This window comes from Bufo bufo, chromosome 1 (genome assembly GCF_905171765.1).
Source record: "Bufo bufo chromosome 1, aBufBuf1.1, whole genome shotgun sequence".
Classification (NCBI taxonomy): Eukaryota; Metazoa; Chordata; class Amphibia; order Anura; family Bufonidae; genus Bufo; species Bufo bufo.
The window spans coordinates 555,399,014-555,418,931 of NC_053389.1; the positions used below are offsets into that span (position 1 = coordinate 555,399,014).

At 46.1% G+C, this 19,918-nt stretch overlaps 1 protein-coding gene across 1 annotated transcript; it reads right to left on the reverse strand.

Moving 5' to 3' along the window:
* Nucleotides 1-2,892: 2,892 nt before the first annotated feature.
* LOC120985824 (alpha-1,4-N-acetylglucosaminyltransferase-like) lies at nt 2,893-3,558 on the reverse strand. The gene has a single exon (XM_040413997.1). It carries the CDS (start codon nt 3,556-3,558, stop codon nt 2,893-2,895), a length of 666 nt encoding a protein of 221 aa, XP_040269931.1.
* Nucleotides 3,559-19,918: the final 16,360 nt, after the last annotated feature.

The following is a 19,918-nucleotide window of genomic DNA, read 5'->3' on the forward strand; positions in this document are numbered from 1 at the left end:
TATTTACCTTATAATCGACTAAAGTTTTAGTCCAGATCTTGAGGTATTCACACTCTCCGAATATGCCTCTGTTAGTCCAGCACTTGTTTAGTCAGGAGATTGAAGACGGCTCTGTAAATCAATTTGACATCACTGCTCAGGCCAGTGGATCTCGCCCTTTTGGTAAAAATTCTGCAGTGGTATTGTAGCAGAGACTTTTGTCGGTAAAAGGTCCACCTCTAGTCTGTTAAGTAGTCGATTATAGGTACTTGGGTCTTTCGGTAGAAAGTTGAGGGGTGTAGCACCAGACGCGTTCCGGGGTCCAACGTTTGCCCCTTCCTCATTTACTAAGAAGAGTAAGAGTAAGTTTCTTATGCCAGTCTTTATCAGACAGTGCCTCTTAATAAATGCCATGCATCACCTAGCTTTCAAGCCCAGAAAAGCAAATGTGCATAAACTTAATCTATGCCCAGTTTGTTCTATATTTTGTCAGTTTACAGTGCAAATTATAGTAAATTAACCAGGTCATGGGAGGCCCTCCCCTCCTGTTAAACCCCACCCAGAATGGCTTAAAATTGAAAAAAACTCACCTTTTCTATAACATGCTAACCACAGATGAAACAACATGTTTAAGGTGGCAGGTTCCCTTTAAATGGGTGCATGTACTTTATCATTGAGGGGAAATTTTGGAAAATACACTCCATCTGATCTGTAAAAAAACCTTCCTTTTCTCATACAATATACAGTGAATTACCATTCAAGTGCAATATATGCAAATATGTACTTATGTAAAAATAAACCCCACAAAAATCCATTATAAAAATAACTAATCATTCTAAAATACTACACATTTTTTCATCTCACTGTTTTCTGGTGGAAAAAAGCCACAAACAACGTGTTTGCGACTTTTTAAATGACACTTGGGACAAATTTTGTGGCAATTTTCTGCAACTACCTGAATGAGCAGGATGGAGAAAAAAGGAAAAGAACAAACAACAGGTAGAGCTATATAGATACACTCAATGGCTATATTCAATTTTAAAATACATGCAATTACAAAAGTACCAAAGTTTTCATATCCAGCTGCTGGTTTGAAAAATGTAGACGATTTTGTCATGAGACAACCCCTTTTAAGGGCAGTTTCATATCAGTGTTTTTGTTTCTGTTGTTCTGCTACATTATAGAAAATAACCAAAGTACTGTACCAGATTTGGCACAAAACTGACAAGAATGGAGCCAAATAGATCCCTTAACTATAATGGAATCCGTTTGGCTTCCATTCGGGAGATAGCTTTTTCAATGGAGAAAAATATTTGTGACGGAGCATCCAATGCAGATGTGAACATAACCTTCATTTGATTTGTTGGATGTGACTTGTACTGCAGATTAGTTTTTGGCCCCTTTCAGACGAGCAAGTTCCACACATTGGACTCTCAGCGTGAGTATATGGCAGCTCCCGTCCTGACCTCCCAGCACTGACATGGTTGCATAACATTATATAGATTTATAATGCTATGTAACCCTTACAGTTCTGGAATGTATTGAATAATCACAGGCTCGGACTGGCCCACATGGGAACAGGGGAATCATCCGGTGGGCTCCCAGTCCACCAGCACAGCATCTCAAATAACCTATATCAGTATATAAAACTGGGTAGACTATCCAGCTTATTATTATAGAAACATCAAAAGGTTATGATGGCCTATAGGGACGACCCTTTTGAAGTTGTTGCTGATAATCCAATAATTAATCATCTTGTAGTGTCTTGTTACTGTCTGTTTCTGTGTGCGCAGGTAATATTTGCATGTGGCTGTACAGTGGTCCCCAGAATGAGTTTTATTGGTGGGCCCTAGGCATCTGAGTCCGACACTGGATAATACTGACATAACACTGTCAGTGTTATCTAAAAGGGTTACATAGCATCAAAAATTCATATAATGCTTACATAGTGTTAATAATTACATAGTGTTATCTAAGCGTTACATAGCATCAAAAATCTATATAATGCTATGTGACCCCCATCAGTGCTGGGAGGTCAGGACGGGAGCTACCGCATACTAAAGCTACAAGTCCAATGCGTGGAACTCGCTCGTCTGAAAGGGGCCATAGATTTTAATTTGGAATTGTAGATGTTAAAATGATAAAATTTGCTGCAAATCTACAAAATAGTAGGAATGACACTAATTTGAAAAGTCATCAAAAAGACCTCAAATGTTCACTGGAAAATTCTGTGAATGAGGATTTGTATAAGTCACTGGTATTGTACTCTAACGTTGTTGCTGATTTTTAATGTGCAGCAAATTCACGATTTCAGAACGTACCTTTACAGGGGTTAATCCAAAAACAAGACCGATCCACAAGTTTGGTGATAAATCTAGAATCACTGGTGGTAAGTTCATTGAGCCCCTACTCATCATGAGACCTGGAGTCCCCTGGCAGTTGGAGAACTACTGCCTATGCCTGACACCTGTGTTTAAGCCTATGGAGTACAGCGCCCAAATATCTCTGACAATCCCATAGTTTCAGTTTCAGTTTTCTTGTGAATGGTGGTGGTCTCAGCGGTAGAACCCCCAATAAATATACCTAATTTTGATAGGTAATAAATATTGTTTGTGATCTTACCCCTTTTATACAGTATAGTACCATAGAAATGTATAGAGCAGTACTGTACCTATGAAAAAAAATTAATAAATGAAAGCAAAAAGTGCCATGTTTCATTAGATGCCACATTACAGGATTGTTCATTATCGTTATGATGTGACATCATATGTAACCTGGCGGAATCTAGGCAAAACAAAGCTTACACAAGTGGTCATTGCTTGTTTCCTAAACAAACCAGTCATGTTGGTCACATTAACAAGTTTACAATACAACACAGAATAGGCTCTCACTAAAGATACACCACCAGAACCTTTAGTGATCTCCATTTGTTTTGTTGATCTGGTTTGAGGCTATTAACATCTGGTATTCATGTTTCTTCCTTTCTAATTCATAAAGACAGGGACAATTTTTGCTGTATAAATGTTCTACCAGGGTGTTGCTTCCTGGTACCATGGTTTTCCCATTTTTATTCATAAAGTTCCAGAGGTGCAAACCAAATGAATTATTGAAAGTTGGAAAAGTATCCCATTGTATGAAATATTTCTTCCATTCATGATACGGAACTGGGTAAAAGCAGTCTGGAACAAAAAAAGTTAGTGTCCCGCAAGTTACATTTTCCTTAAGACTAATTTCAACATTTTTGCATTTATGTTTTAAAACTCGTGTTATAAGTGCTGGTCCTTGGTGGCCCCATTCTTCACCTCTATAGTTCTGAACAAAGCTGTCCATGAACTCCCATGCCAAAGAATGTATTCGAGGAAGCCCAAACACACCATTGCTAAAAATATCTGTGGACTGAGGTGCAAAAAAATGATCTGATGGGATAGGTTGGGTGGAGATGATATCAGTGTCCATATATATTCCTCCAAAGGTCCATATAATTGCAAGTCTGCATGCATCTGATAAAACATGAATCCAGTAAACTTCCTTCTGCGGTTTAACCTGAAAAATATAATCATTTACATAATAATGAGTCATAAGAACACACAAAAAAAATTTTTTGGGGACATCATGATGACCTGAACATTACTATTTATGCTATTTTAATTTGTACAGCTTGTGGGTATTTTTAGAAAAATGTGTAGCAATTTATGAAGGTTCATTGTGCCTTTCTAAATTAAAAAAAAATACAAATCAAAAGGTACAAATCTATTATATTCAAAGTTAGACTGACCCTCCAGATAATCCTCTGGAGTCATGGAGCTTAATGTAGAAAGCAAAATAATTCACTATTCACAAGTAACCTGTTTATTCTTATAGATGAGGTAAAAGCCAATATTCCTCATTTTACGGGAAAAAATTCCTTCCCGTTCCCAATTAGGAAATCAGAATAACTCCCTGGATCAATGACATCTCCAGATATCTTGTTAAGGCCTTTTTCACACAACCTTTTTTTTTTCCCGTTTACGGCCCATTTTTCCTGTTCCGTATACGGTCCGTATACGGAACCATTTATTTCAATGGTTCCGCAAAATAAACGGAATGTGTTCCGTATGCATTCCGTTTCCGTATTTCCATTTTTCCGTTCCATTAACCCCTTAAGGACTCAGCCCTATTTCACCTTAAGGACTTGGCCATTTTTTGCAAATCTGACCAGTGTCAATAAGTGGTGATAACTTTAAAACGCTTTGACTTATCCAGGCTATTCTGAGATTGTTTTTTTGTCACATATTGTACTTCATGACACTGGTAAAATGAAGTCAATTTTTTTTAATTTTTTTGCATAAAAAAATACCTAATTTATCAAAAATTTGGAAAAATTTGCAAATTTCAAAGTTTCAGTTTCTCTACCTCTGTAATACATAGTAATACCCCCAAAAATTGTGATGACTTTACATTCCCCATATGTCTACTTCATGTTTGAATTATTTTGGGAATGATATTTAATTTTTTGGGGATGTTACAAGGCTTAGAAGTTTAGAAGCAAATCTTGAAATTTTTCTGAAATTTACTAAAACCCAATTTTTAGGGACCAGTACAGCTCTGAAGTCACTTTGCGAGGCTTACATAATAGAAACCACCCAAAAATGACCCCATTCTATAAACTACACCCCTCAAGGTATTCAAAACTGATTTTACAAACTTCGTTAACCCTTTAGGTGTTGCACAAGAGTTATTTGCAAATGGGGATGAAATTTGAGAATTTCATTTTTTTGCCTAATTTTCCATTTTAACCCATTTTGTCCACTAACAAAGCAAGGGTTAACAGCCAAACAAGACTGTATCTTTATTGCCCTGACTCTGCAGTTTACAGAAACACCCCATATGTGGCCGTAAACTACTGTACGGCCACACAGCGGGGCATAGAGTGAAAGGTGCGCCGTTTGGTTTTTGGAAGGCAGATTTTGGCAGACTGGTTTATTTACACCATGTCCCATTTGAAGCCCCTGATGCACCCCAAGAGTAGAAACTCCATAAAAGTGACCCCATCTAAGAAACTACACCCCTCAAGGTATTCAAAACTGATTTTACAAACTTTGTTAACCCTTTAGGTGTTGCACAAGATTTAATGGAAAATAGAGATATAATTTAAAAATTTCACTTTTTGGCAGATTTTCCATTTTAATATTTTTTTTACAGTTACAAAACAAGGGTTAACAGCCAAACAAAACTAATTATTTATGGCCCTGATTCTGTAGTTTACAGAAACACCCCATATGTGGTCGTAAACTGCTGTATGGGCACACGGCAGGGCGCAGAAGGAAAGGAATGCCATACGGTTTTTAGAAGGCAGATTTTGCTGGACTGGTTTTTTTGACACCATGTCCCATTTGAAGCCCCGTGATGCACCCCTAGAGTAGAAACTCCATAAAACTGACCCCATTGTTGAAACTACACCCCTCAAGGTATTCAAAACTGATTTTACAAACTTTGTTAACCCTTTAGGTGTTGCACAAGATTTAATGGAAAATAAAGATACAATTTCAAAATTTCACTTTTTGGCAGATTTTCCATTTTAATATTTTTTTTCCAGTTACAAAGCAAAGGTTAACAGCCAAACAAAACTCATTATTTATGGCCCTGATTCTGTAGTTTACAGAAGCACCCCATATGTGGTCGTCAACTGCTGTACAGGCACACGGCAGGGCGCAGAAGGAAAGGAATGCCATACGGATTTTGGAAGGCAGATTTTGCTGGACTGGTTTTTTTGACACCATGTCCCATTTGAAGCCCCCCTGATGCACCCCTAGAGAAGAAACTCCAAAAAAGTGACCCCATTTTAAAAAACTACGGGATAGAGTGGAAGTTTTGTTGGTACTAGTTTAGGGTACATATGATTTTTGGTTGCTCTATATTACACTTTTTGTGCGGCAAGGTAACAAGAAATAGCTTTTTTGGCACCGTTTTTTTTTTGTTATTTATAACATTCATCTGACAGGTTAGATCATGTACTAATTTTATAGAGCAGGTTGTCACGGACACGGCGATACCTAATATGTATACAATTTTTTTTATTTATGTAAGTTTTACACAATGATTTCATTTTTAAAACAAAAAAAAAGTTTTAGTGTCTCCATAGTCTAAGAGCCATAGTTTTTTCAGTTTTTGATTATCTTAAGTAGGGTTTCATTTTTTGCGGGATGAGATGACGGTTTGATTGGCACTATTTTTGGGTGCATATGACTTTTTGATCACTTGCTATTACACTTTTTGTGATGTAAGATGACAAAAAATGGCTTTTTTTACACAGTTTTTATTTTTATTTCTTACGGTGGTCACCTGAGGGGTTAGGTCATGTGATATTTTTATAGAGCCAGTCGATACGGATGCGGCGATACCTAATATGTATACTTTTTTTTATTTCTGTAAGTTTTACACAATGATTTCATTTTTGAAAAAAAAAAAAATCATGTTTTAGTGTTTCCATAGTCTAAAAGCCATAGTTTTTTCAGTTTTTGGGCAATTATCTTGGGAAGGGTATGATTTTTGCGGGATGAGATGACGGTTTGATTGTTACAATTTTGGCGTACATGCGACTTTTTTGATCACTTTTATTACCTTTTTTGGGAAGTAAGGTGGGCAAAATTTCAATTTCATCATAGTTTTTTATTTTTTATTTTTATGGCGTTCACCGTTCGGGTAAAGTAGCATGACCTTTTTATAGATCAGGTCGTTACGGACACGGCGATACCAAACATTTGTAGGGAATTTTATTTTTTTCATTTTTAATCAGTGATAAATGTGTTTTTTGATTTTTACTTTTGTTTCACTTTTTTTTACTTTTTTTTTGACCCAGACCCACTTGGTTCTTGAAGATCCAGTGGGTCTGATGTCTGTATAATACAGTACAGTACACCATATAGTGTTTTGTACTGTATTTTACTTACACTTTGTCTGAACAGATCTATGCCTTTAGCACAGACCTGTTGCCATGGGAACCTTCCCCGTCTGCTCAGTTGTGGCCACAACTGCGCAGACGGGTAAGGGTAAGGAGGGGGGCTGTCTGGGGGCTCTCTCCCTCTCCATCGGGGGGCTGCAAAGGCACAGCAGCCCCCCAATGGGAGAGGGAGGGAGCTCCCTGAGCTGTTAACCTTTTCCATACAGCGGTCCGTACGGACCGCGGTATGGAAAGGGTTAAACGGCTGACATCGCATCACAGATGTCAGCCGTTTATACCAGGGTGTCATCAATGTGCTGACACCCTGGTATACCCACTGTACACCAACGATTATTCAAGAGGAGGCGGGCGGGGGATCGCGATCCCGCCTGCCGCACCGCCCGCAACACCCCCCCTGCACCTCCCACCGGGATAAAATCATTCAGGGGTGCAGGGGGGGTGAAACATATGTATTTTAGGAATACTATAGTTTCTGATCCCCGCGGTCAGGGATGGAAACAAAAAGAACGGAAAAATGGATCTGGAAAAAACGGCCTGCAAAACACTGAAAAAGCCATATGGTCGTGTAAAAGAGGCCTAACTATAACCTGTAATATTATTACACTCACGGCTGGCTCCAGGTTCATGTGGGCCCTTGGGTGATAAATCTCAGAGGGCCCCCTTGTGGCATTTGTCAAATGTCACCATGGCATCTGAGAGTGTTAAAAAACAGAAGCACAGCCTTCCTGCTCAGACGCGCATTCCCCCAGCGGAGATAAGGGAAAGCAACGTGTTCTAAAAATGAGCCGCAGCCTGTACTAGGCTTCCAGGCTCATTAGTATATCCCAGTTCAGGCCACTAGGTGGCAGCACTAAACTATGATATAGTGATTTCTATAGAGAATAATGGAGCAATTTCCATTATTCTATATAAGTTGCAATCTGATAAAAAGTAATTTAAAAAAGTAAAAGAAAACGTTTGGAAAATATAAAAAAACTTAAAATATAAAATCACCCTACTTTCCACAAAAATGAACAAGAAAAGAATACAATTTTGGGCATGTTGCATGCGAAAACACTCATACTATTAAAATATTTTTAAAAAGTTAGGCCATATGGTGAAGGATGTAACAGAAAAAAAAATAAGGCTGATTTGCCGTTTTTTTTATCACTTTATCTCCCAAGAAAATTTTATAAAAAGTGATTAAGTCATACACACCCCAAAATAGTATTGTAAAAAAAAGACAGATTTCCCTCAAATGAGCCCCCACACATCTCTGTAGACATAACTATAAAAAAAAAGTTACGGGGGTCACCGGGGAGCAGGGGTTCTGTTAGGGTTGCCACCTTTCCCAACAAAATATAATAGTTACACAAATTAAAAAGGTCCTTCACTCACTGCGCCTGCGCTGAATACTAAACGGAAGGGCGCAGGCGCAGGATTTTACAGGCACAGAGAAAAACTAGGACGTCAATAGACTGGACATGGGCGTGCCAAAGGGTGAGAAGACGGAGCCTCTAGGTGCTGCAGCAACACCCCAGGTCTTTATTTTGAGGGAACGGCGGCAGGCAAATCATACAGTTATGTTCTGCTGACATTTGCACATTGCTAATGTCAGCCAGATACATACCAATTTTTCTGAAACCCTTTAAATACACTGGGTGTCCCCAAGCATACTGATAATGCTTGGGGATACCCCCTTCATGTTCATAGCAATGACTGCATATATGGACATAGCCATATATGGAGTCAGAGCAGGGACTCCTAAGCCGGGAACTAGAGTCCTGTTCAGTAGTACTGGCGGATTCCCCGTACAGCGATTTTCAGCATAGACCTGGGTTGGCCCCCTAAGAGCAGTGGGCCCGGGTTTGCTGGGTGCTGACGCTGGCCCTGATTACACTCTAGAAATGCATACAGGCCCCTATTAAACTCTTTTTAGTGAGTTCACCACCATCACCCCCTTCCAGCAGAGAGTGCCATACTTGCATTGCTCTTACAGTAAAGAATTGTCTTTCATGTTTGTGTAGAAACCTTCTTTCCTTAGATGTAGAGGATGTACCTTCCTCACAGTCCTGGGCATATACAGTCATGTGAAAAAATTAGGACACCCTTTGAAAGCATGTGGTTTTTTGTAACATTTTTAATAAATGGTTATTTCATCTCCGTTTCAACAATACAGAGAGATTAAAGTAATCCAACTAAACAAAGAAAACTGAAGAAAAGTCTTTTCAAGATCTTCTGTAAATGTCATTCTACAAAAATGCCTATTCTAACTGAGGAAAAAGATAGGACACCCTCACATGTATTCCCTCTTAAATTGGCTCAGATCTCACACAGGTATATCACACCAGGTGCACATAATTAGTAGATCGTTACTCTGCATGTTGAATGAGGCTTGCCCTATTTAAACCTCAGACATTTAGTTTGGTGTGCTCCTGACTGTTGAAGTGAGAGTGAGCACCATGGTGAGAGCAAAAGAGCTGTCAGAGGACTTCAGAAAAAAGATTGTAGCAGCCTATGAGTCTGGGAAGGGATTTAAAAAGATCTCAAAAGATTTTGAAATCAGCCATTCCACTGTCCGGAAGATAGTCTACAAGTGGAGGGCTTTCAAAACAACTGCAACATGCCCAGGACTGGTCGCCCCAGCAAGTTCACCCCAAGAGCAGACCGCAAGATGCTAAAAGAGGTATCCAAAAACCCTAAAGTGTCATCTCGAGAACTACAGCAGGCTCTGGCTACTGTTGATGTAGAAGTACATGCCTCTACAATCAGAAAGAGACTGTACAAGTTTAACTTGCATGGAGGTGTGCAAGGAGGAAACCTTTGCTTTCCAAGAGAAACATCGAGGCCAGACTGACATTTGCCAGCGATAAAGTTGACAAAGACCAGGACTTCTGGAATAATGTTCTTTGGACAGATGAGTCCAAAATTGAATTATTTGGACACAACAGCAGAGGACATGTTTGGCGTAAACCAAACACAGCATTCCAAGAAAAGAACCTCATACCAACTGTGAAGCATGGAGGTGGAAGTGTCATGGTTTGGGGCTGCTTTGCTGCAGCAGGACCTGGTCAGCTCACCATCATAGAATCCACGATGAATTCTACTGTGTATCAGAAGGTGCTTGAAGAACATGTGAGACCATCAGTTAGAAAATTAAAGCTGAAGCGGAACTGGACCATGCAACATGACAATGACCCAAAACATACTAGTAAATCAACCAAAGATTGGCTGAAAAAGAAGAAATGGAGAGTCCTGGAATGGCCAAGTCAAAGTCCAGATTTGAATCCCATTGAGTTGCTGTGGGGTGACTTGAAAAGGGCTGTACGTGCAAGAAACCCCTCAAACATCTCACAGCTGAAAAAGTTCTGCATTGAGGAGTGGGGTAAAATTTCCTCAGACCGATGTCGAAGACTGGTAGATGGCTACAAGAACCGTCTCACTGCAGTTATTTCAGCCAAAGGAGGTAACACTCGCTATTAGGGGCAAGGGTGTCCTATCTTTTCCTCAGTTAGAATAGGCATTTTTGTAGAATGACATTTACAGAAGATCTTGAAAAGACTTTTCTTCAGTTTTCTTTGTTTAGTCGGATTACTTTAATCTCTCTGTATTGTTGAAACGGAGATGAAATAACCATTTATTAAAAATGTTACAAAAAACCACATGCTTTCAAAGGGTGTCCTAATTTTTTCACAAGACTGTATAGATGATGGGAGAGATCTCTGTACTGACCGTTGATATTATTTATGCATAGTTATTAGATCTCCCCTCAGTCCGTCTTCTTTCTAAACCGAATAATCCTAATTTAGTGACAATCCTTCTGGTACTGTAGTCCACCCATTCCAGTTATTACTTTAGACAGTATGTCTGTCTGTTTGCAGGAGCCCAGAACTGTACACAGTACTCCATGTGTGGTCCTGAGTAGGGATTTGTAAAGTGTCAGGACTATGTTTTCATCATTTTCATCTATGCCCCTTTGATGCACCTCATAATCTTATTGGCCTTGGCAGCAGCTGCCTGACACTGGGTTTCTAACAGTTAATTTTGCTGTCCACTAAAATTCCTAGGTCCTAAGTCAGTGTTATCCAGTGTTTATACCATCCAGTATGTACCAGTGACTTTTATTTTCCTTCCCATGTGCATAACCTGACATTTGTTCAGTGTTAAACCTCATCTGCACTTCTTCAATCTATCCAGAGTCCATCTGTAGCAGTATACTGTCCTCATCTGTGTTAATACTAATCTGCAAAAATCAATATTTTATTGTGCAAACCTTCTAGAAGATAATAATAAAAAAAAATTGTAGCGCCTAGGGCCCAATACTGACCCCTGAGGTACCCCACTAGTGACAGTGACCCAATCGGAGTGTGTACCGTTAATAACCACCCTTTGTTTTCTATCACTGAGCCAGTTACTTACCTACATACACACATACAGTGTCCTGAAATACATTGCAAAGCATTGAAAGTTGTTGTTATCAGTTGTAATTCATGTATTAGTTGTGCATATGTTACAAATCCTATAAGGTTGTATAGGGAGTCGTGGTCCCATATGGCTAGACAGGGTTGGCTTCACCCTTCCAGATTCTGGAGTTAAGTGGCTGACTGCTGCGAGTAATCAGGCTCAAAGCATCAAGGAGCAGATCCGGTAGGGAGATTCCATTCCCCTACAGATTACAATCAGTTCATGTGCCAGCCCTTAAAGGGAGGTCATGTGCCACCCTTAAAGGGGAAAAACAAAGTTTAATTCATATGCAAATTGAGCATCCGCAAGTGCCCAGGGGAAAAGTGAAAAGAAGGCAGAGCAGCCTGGGCACCTACACACTGAGACGCCGCCCCTGGGTACTTGCGAGTGCTCATTTGCATATTAATTAAACTTCGTTTTTTCCTGCTGGTGCAAGTCCTAAAGAAAAGAACAAAGGTACCATTACAATCCTGTATAGGGGTGCTACAGAGCCATGTAAGCGCTGTATATGGCCATATGGAGGGGACACTCCTTTAAAAAGTGAGAATATCTATAGAAGGGTTTAGCCATCAAAAGGGATTGTGGACTTTGGCAAAGAAGGTGGATTTCGGCTATTCTGGCTACAGCCTCCTCTGCATGTGGGTGAAACACGTAAGCTACATGCTGGCCCACTCATAATCAAATAAAGATGGGACCCCCTGTTCAGAGACTGTATGCATCTGAGGAGTACTGTGAATATATATATATATATATATATTGAAGGGGCTGCTTGCAGCCTGTAATTGTGGGAGGAGCGCACTTACCCTATTTAAAACCCCCTCCTACAGCAGGAGGGCGCCCGTTTCTTGCTTCAGCAGCATCAGTGCCTGACGTCACTTCCGGGTCGCGTCTCTTCCGTCGTTCGTCACCCCGCATCCCGTTCGTGCTGCCAGCCGCGTCGTCTCTCGTAAGTTTACCGCTCTGCGGCCCGGGTTCGGACTCGCCTGCCACCAGCACCTCGTGTCCCCTGTTCAGCCGGCCTGAAGCTCCGTCGGGTCCAGGACTGGCAGCGCAGTAGCTGCCCGTTCAAGCCCCGCACTGCCACCGCCGCGACTGCTATCGGTGAGTGCACAGCGCGGCGCCCCCCCCCCCCCCAGTCCAGGTTCCGGTCCGGCGCATGCGCCGCAAATTGGGGGCGGCGCCTGTCTCTGAGAGCGGAGGGGGGCAGGCGGGGACACTCAGAAAGCCACATATCGGGCACGGTTATTCGGTCAGGGGTGTTCCCCGCTTGTTTTACTGGCAGCGGGGACCGTGGCGTCCCTACCATCTTCCTGACATATTCCCAGTGAGGGGGGTCCCCGGGCGCAGGACTAGCAGCACAGCAGGCCTGCCTCCAGGGGGGGGGGGGGGCACCGTTTCCTATGAACAATTGCCGGCTGATTTCCTGACTGTTGCCTGCTGCCCATTAACCCCCGCCCTGCTGGAAGAAAAAAAAAAAAAAAAGGGGAAGGGGAACCTTTGATTCTATGCCAGGCTGGCGCCTCCAACCACGCCAGTACATTTGACTTCACCCTCTGGGTGACTGAGGGCAGTCGTTCCTGGAGGTCAGGGGTCTGTTGCCTGGGCCCTCGCGCCGTTGCGGCTGTCCTTAGGTCACCCAGGGGTCCCACTCCCCGAATCGCTCAGGGACACCATTTCGGGGTACAGCCCAAGTATCAACGTGTTTCCCGATCCGCACGGTTGTCATACATCCCTGCAACCACCAGGTGTCATTTGTCCCCCGAATCGCTCAGGTTAATGTCGTTCCACGAGTCGCTCAGGTAATGTACTCCCTGATTCGCTCAATGGAGATGAGGTCCCCAAACCGCTCTGGTTACAATGTTTCCCTGTACCACCCAGGTGTCATGTCTTCCCTGAACCGCTCAGGTAACAATGTCTTCCCCCGACGCACTCAGGTGTGGGGGTCTTCCCTGAAAACGCTCAGGTGTGGATAACTCCTGATTCGCACTGACATTGTATTCCCTGAGTCGCTCAGGTGTAATGTCTTCCCCGAATCGCTCAGTGCAATGTCTTCCCTGAATCGCTCAGGTGCAATGTCACCCTGAATCGCTCAAGTGCAAATTCTTCCATGATCGCTCAGGTGTAATGTCTCCCTGAATCGCTCAGGTGTAATGTCTCCCTGAATCGCTCAGGTGCAATGTCTCCCTGAATCGCTGAGGTGGTAATGTTTCCCTGAATCGCTCAGGTTTTATGTCTCCCTGAATCGCGCAGATGTCATGTTTCCCTCAATTCGGGTGCGGTGCCCGCCCGGCTTCGCGTTGGTGTTACGTGGTTCACTGGGCCGCTCGGGGGCATGTGTCCCTGTTCATTCGGGGGACATGTTGTTCCCTGTTCGCCTCGGGTATCATGGGATCCCCTGGTTGGCCGGGCATCTTGTGTTCCTGTGCGTTCAGGGGTCATGTTTCCCTGTTGTTCGGGGGTCATGTGTTTCCCCGGGTGGGTCAGGTGTCATTGCAGGTGTAAACCCGGGGTGTCATATGTTCCCTATTCACTCGGGCACTATTCCGGTCCAGGTTTCGCGTTGGTCAGGGTCGCGCGCCCTTTCTCTGCATAAGGGACTAGCATTTGCGTCCCTCGCCGGGTATCGGTCAAAACACCAGCTTATTTCTTCACGTAAACAGGGGCCTCAGCCACGAGGGCTGCTGTTACACCCTGTCACTCTGCGTTGGGTATTCGTTATCACGAGCTCCCGTTCATAGGTCTCCGTCTCCCTACAGAAGTCGGTAGCGTGGTCCGTTTCATTCCAGGTAAGTAGCTAACACCTCTATACGGTTCAAACCCGTTCCCTTGCAGCTCTTGTTCGGTCACCCGGGGGAGGGGGAAGGAAATCTCATCTGTTACCTTCGTACCTCCTCCATGCAGCTGAAGATGTTGCAGGCCCCGAGTCAGATGATAACCTGTCCTTACCCGGACCTCCGTGTCCAGGCGCGCGCCAGCAACCCCTCTCTGCAGAGCTGGACCGTCCCCGAAGCTTGTTGCAGAGCTCAGCAGAAGAGGAATTCACCATCCCGCCTCCGCAAGAAATAGCGGAGCTGTACCGTCTCCTAAGATGGCGCCATCGGGCTCAAGTGTACGAGCCCTCTCCCTCGTCGATCCAGCTATCCCTCCTGCAGTTGCAGGCACCATCGTCAGTCTGGCAGGTTCGGTTGCGGAATCCAAACTAGGATGGGGGGGAATGGGAGTCCCGGCCTCCACCCCACCACCTTCCCCAGCCCTTCCGGCCTTACCTTCTACTCCCAGGATTCGGCGCCAGGTACGGTCTGTTCCAGGCCCCAGATTGCCCCTCGCATTACATCCCAGAAAACCTGAAAAGGGACATCCTGCGTGGAGGGACGTCAACCTGGGCTCCATTCTCATTGCGTCGCAAGACGTAGCTGAGAATAAGGTCATTAGTTGCGGGGGTATCTCTGTGGTTATTCGGGCCAAGGGATGCCCGCCTGAACCGTAATGCTGTCGACCCCGAATTTGTCCTTGCGTTTAGCCTCTACTGAGATTCCATCTGCGGCGTCCAGTCCACTCAGGCGTGAGGAGCTGGACTCCTATTTGTACCAGGTCACTGACTTAGGATAACAAATTACGGCGGAAACAAACTTCTATGATTATCACAGGTCTTTCTCAGCCAAGGGCGGCCGCCGCCCACGCCCAGATTCCAATTCTTCACGGACTGGGCGAACCTGGACATGGAGCTGTTCTAATCGCCATTTTGGCCGGGGTTGCAGGCCCCCACTTGCACAGCGTGCCAGTCCATACAGCACACGGCCGACTGGTGTCCCAACCCCCCCCACCCCGGCCCGGAGGGCTCCCTGCCAGGCCCCTCTGGCACACAATGGTTCCAAGGTTCCACCGACAAGCTGGGCAGGCCCATTACTTACTTAGGGCAGAGTCAGGTCTGCAACAACTTCAACGCCGGGGGTTGGGGTTTCAATAGTTTTAGAGCCTTGCACGTTTGCTCCCTCTGCTTCAGGGGCTCACCCCCGCTCCAGCTACCCGAAGAGACAACGTAAGACTCTATAGCTAGCCGACATCAACATCGAGCTCTTGGGCGTCCTCTTGCGGGATCACCCCGATCGCCAGTCAGGTAGAGTTCCTTCTCACCGTTTTCGAGAGGGGCTTCAATACGGGCTTCGTTGCCCTCCCTCAAGTTTCCTGGGGAGATAAGGAACCTACAGTCGTCTAGTCAGAACCCAGAGGCGGTAGCCACCCTGGTTACAGGACGAGGTTCGAAAGGGGTTCCTGCTAGGCCCGTTCAAATCCATTCCCGTTTGCTAATTGGAGGATAAATCCCATTGGTCTAGTCTCCAAGCAGGCCTCTAATAAAAAACGTCTGATATACGACTTGTCAGCTCCACACATGTCCCGATCCCCAGCCCTTAACTCCCTGATCCCGTCAGGGGAATTCTCAATGTCCTACGCGTCCATCGATGAGGCCATCCGTACATCTCTGGCCGGGGAGGGGGCTTGGTTTGGCCAAGGGCCGACATCGCGGACCCTTTAAACTGCTCCCCATCCTTCCTCGGTTATGGCAATATGATGGGTCGCATTGGGCAGACGGGTTCTATTTCGCTAACCGCCTCACCTTGGGTCAAAAAGCAGACCGGTGGCTGTTCGACAGGTTTGCCTGTGCGCTGCACTGGATCCTGGTCCATCATGGGGGTGCTGGACATGGTCAATACATTATTTGGATGACTTCCTGATCGTCGAGAGGCCCCAGAAGCCCCCATCAGGCTTGGCAAGCTGCTCTAGCTGTTCGCCGTCCTCAAGGTCCCCGTGGGCATCCGCCAAGACAGAGGGGTCCAGGCACCGGGGTTACCTTCTTGGGCGTTACCCTGGATTCCTGTCCGCATGGAGGCCAGCCTCCCCGCGCCAAGCTGGCTAAGATCAAGGGCCCGCCGTTTCCTCCGCGGCCTCTTCCGGAGTCTTGTCCAAGCGGGAGCTCCAGTCCCTGTTAGGGTTCCTTACCTGTGCGTTCAAAATCATGCCACAGGGCAGGTCCTTCAGCTCTCGGCTTCTCAATCTCCTCCAAAATGCTCCGGAGCAGGACTCCCACCGTCCGGCTGGACGGTCACGGCCATGGCGGATCTGCAGATGTGGCAACCTTCCTGACAGGCTGGAATGCATCTCCTTGTTGTGCCTTTCCCGAATGCAGCATCCCCTACGTTTTCACCGACGCCGCGGCCTCCGCGGGTTTCGCTGCAATCTTCTATCCGCAGTGGTTGGTCGCAGTTGCCGGTGAGCTCCTTCCGAGGCTGAGGCTATGAGGTCCTCGCCGCTGTTGGAGTTATACCCCATAGTGGCGGCTTCCCACGTTGGGGTCCGCTCTGCGAACAGGTCATCATCTTCAGGACGGACAGTCAGGTCCTGGTAGAGGTATTCTCTAGGGGGAGGGCCAAATCTCTCAGGATAATGACCCTGCTACGTAAGCTTGTCTGGCTGTCCTTGAAGTTTAACTTCCATGTCTTCGCTTTCCATATCCAGGGAGCACAGAACGTGGCGGCCGACGCCCTGTCTCGTTTTAACTTCAATGTTTTCTTTCAGGAACTCCCAGGGCAGATCCCGTCGGCATTCCAGCTCCACCATACAGCGCCCTCCTGCTGGACTAGAGCCCCTGATAGCAACCGCACGTTATTAGTCCCATGGTTCGCTAGCGCCAACAACACCGCCAGGAACTACGACACCGGGTTCAGCATGTTCAAGCGGTTCGCTGACACCCACCAACAAGGGGAGGTGGATGAGGTCACTTTTATCATGGCATTCATAGCCCATTGCCACACCCACCGCCACCTCTCGTTTAATACCATCAAGCTGTATTTGGCCAGCATCCAACACCACCGGATGCTCAGCGACCACTCTGCCAGATCCATCTTTTCAAATTAGGCCATCAAAGCCACCCTCAGGGGCATTCAGAAAGTTAGCGCGGCAGTCCAGGTGCGCAGGCAACCGGTGTCAGGTGAGCTTTTCCGCAGGTTATCCATAGCCCTAGACGGTCTTCCTTTTGGGCAATCAGCGAGCATCATTACAAAAGCGGCCATGTACCTCGGGTTCTATGGGTTCCTCAGACCCGGGGAGTTCACCTGCAGCGCCATCTCCCGAACAACCCTGCTCAGGCGACATCTCGCCTGGCACTCCGACCACTTCATCCTGTCCATTCCATCCTCCAAGACCAATCAAACCGGTCCTCCCACAGAGGTGGGATTTTACCCTACGGCCAACTGTTGGTGTCCTATCAAGGTGCTCCAGGAGCTCCTGGCCTCTCTCTAATCTCCCGCTTTAGACGACCCATTGCTCCCGGTTAACGGTAAGCCCCTGTCTTCAACCCTGTTCATCTCCAACATCCGCACCCTAGCCGCAGGGTTGGGTTACAACCCTAGCACAATATCCGGGCACTCCTTTCGTATAGGGGCCGCGTCCGCAGCTTCTAGTCACCAGGTACCGTCGCACATCATCCGCAAGATGGGTCGTTGGAGGTCATCCTGCTTCGCAAGGTACATTCCGAATCCACGGGCTGAGATATCCAGAGCCTTTTGTTCCTTGGCATTATAGGTCACACAATGCTTCGAAAAATGCTTCATACCCTGCAACGTGCCAGTTCTATTTTTGCCCACTTATTCAGGCCTTACCTCGTCACTGGCGTCGGGCACACTCCAGCCAGTTAGGTCAGGACAGTACGTAGGCATGCCTATTCTGTTCCTCGCTCAGCTCCTCCCACAAATATTGAAGGCTGCTTGCAGCCTGTAATTGTGGGAGGAGCGCACTTACCCTATTTAAACCCCCTCCTACAAGCAGGAGGGCGCCCGTTTCTTGCCCCTCCCTCCCATCCCCTTTATCATGCTCTCCTCTTGGGTGGCCCACTTATTCAGGCCTTACCTCGTCACTGGCGTCGGGCACACTCCAGCCAGTTAGGTCAGGACAGTACGTAGGCATGCCTATTCTGTTCCTCGCTCAGCTCCTCCCACAAATATATATATATATATATATATGTATAGAGAGAGAGAGAGAGAGAGTGAGTATCCCTTTAGGCCAGGAAAAGGAGAGATTGACCAGTCTGACTGAGAGAGAGAGAAGCTAGTCTCCATATACAACCTTTGGGAACTACTTGAATCAACTGTAAAGACTGCATTTCATGTGAATAGGATCACCTGCTGACCGGCTTCAATGAAGTGCTGCGGATTTGTTATACAAATACTGGTTTCATCATTATACCACACAATATTTGCACCACAAGGTGCTGGCGTCACGACAACTGGGACCCTGCCTTACACCATAAAACAGCAACATCAAGGGCAACTCAACCGCCATCAGGCAGGAGAACACTAGAAACAGAGTGTGCCCTGAAGTTAAGAACCGTTGCACCCTTCACATGACTGCACACCAGCACAGGGAGCTTCAGGAAACCGTACGACTACTGCACCCTTTTGGACACTCACATATGCCCCTGCGACCTGTTCACTGCACATATTTTCCCTCAGTCCAAGCATTTTCATTTCATGTACTAACTAGAGATGAGTGAACCACTCAAGATTTTTTTCCGGTTTGTGTTGCCAAATTTTTTGAAAAAGTACGGTTTGAACTGAAGTTGCTCCAATGCCCTGAAAGTTTGAATATAACCCCCTCTAGCCTCCTAGTGCTCAGATTTTTTTTAGGAAGACTAGATATATCTTATCTTTCATTTGTTGAATTTTTTTTCCTCCTATCCTCCCTTCTCACCAGTCTAGTGTGGATGTGGAAAGGGTATGGTATGGATATAGCATCAAGTGAGGCCGGACAAGAAGCACAGCGGTAAGGGGAGGCCGGTATGAAGAGGGTTTTGGGTGTAAGGGGACAGGTGAGTTAAGGGTTAAGGTGCAGAGGTAGGAAGTTAGAAAGGGCGCGGGTAGTCATGAGAACGAGGGGGAGGGGCTGCTGGTCAGAGTGAGGAGGAGGCGGGGGCAGAGGCATTCGGCCAGGGAAAGCAAAAACGGAGCAGGATCATGTCAGCGCTGCCGTTATCAGTGGAGGAGATGCTGGAAATACTGCGCAGGGAAGTGGAGGTGCGGGGGCCTGGCTGGTTGTAGGAGCAGGTGGGTGCGTGCGTTATTGCCACTGCTTCTGCAGCTACCCCCACTGTACGGGCTGTCCGGCCGCGGCGGGGTGTCCCACCGGCGCGCCTTAGTCCTGAAAGCACCCCCAGGGTCCGGCACCGAGTAGGGAGCCCCTCCAGGGACCCTCCGCGGCGGAGAGGGTCTACTCAGCCTTCAGCAGGGCGCTCTCGTCGCGGGAGGAATCCCAGTACACGGCAGGGCCCAGAGCGGAGTGGGACGCCCCTTCCCCCACTCTCACCTGCTAGTCTTGAGGATACAGGACCAGGAACGGTGGACCGGCCCAGTCCAGGTCCTAGCGGGCGGTCTACTCAGCGGTGTGAGGAGATCCATATGCTTCGGGTTGCGCAGAGCGGGCGAGAAGAGCTGTGCAGGCCCAGTGAAGTTTCGTGTGGAGCGGGAGCAGCGTCTTCGTGCCAGAGGCCGGTCAGCATTATACAGC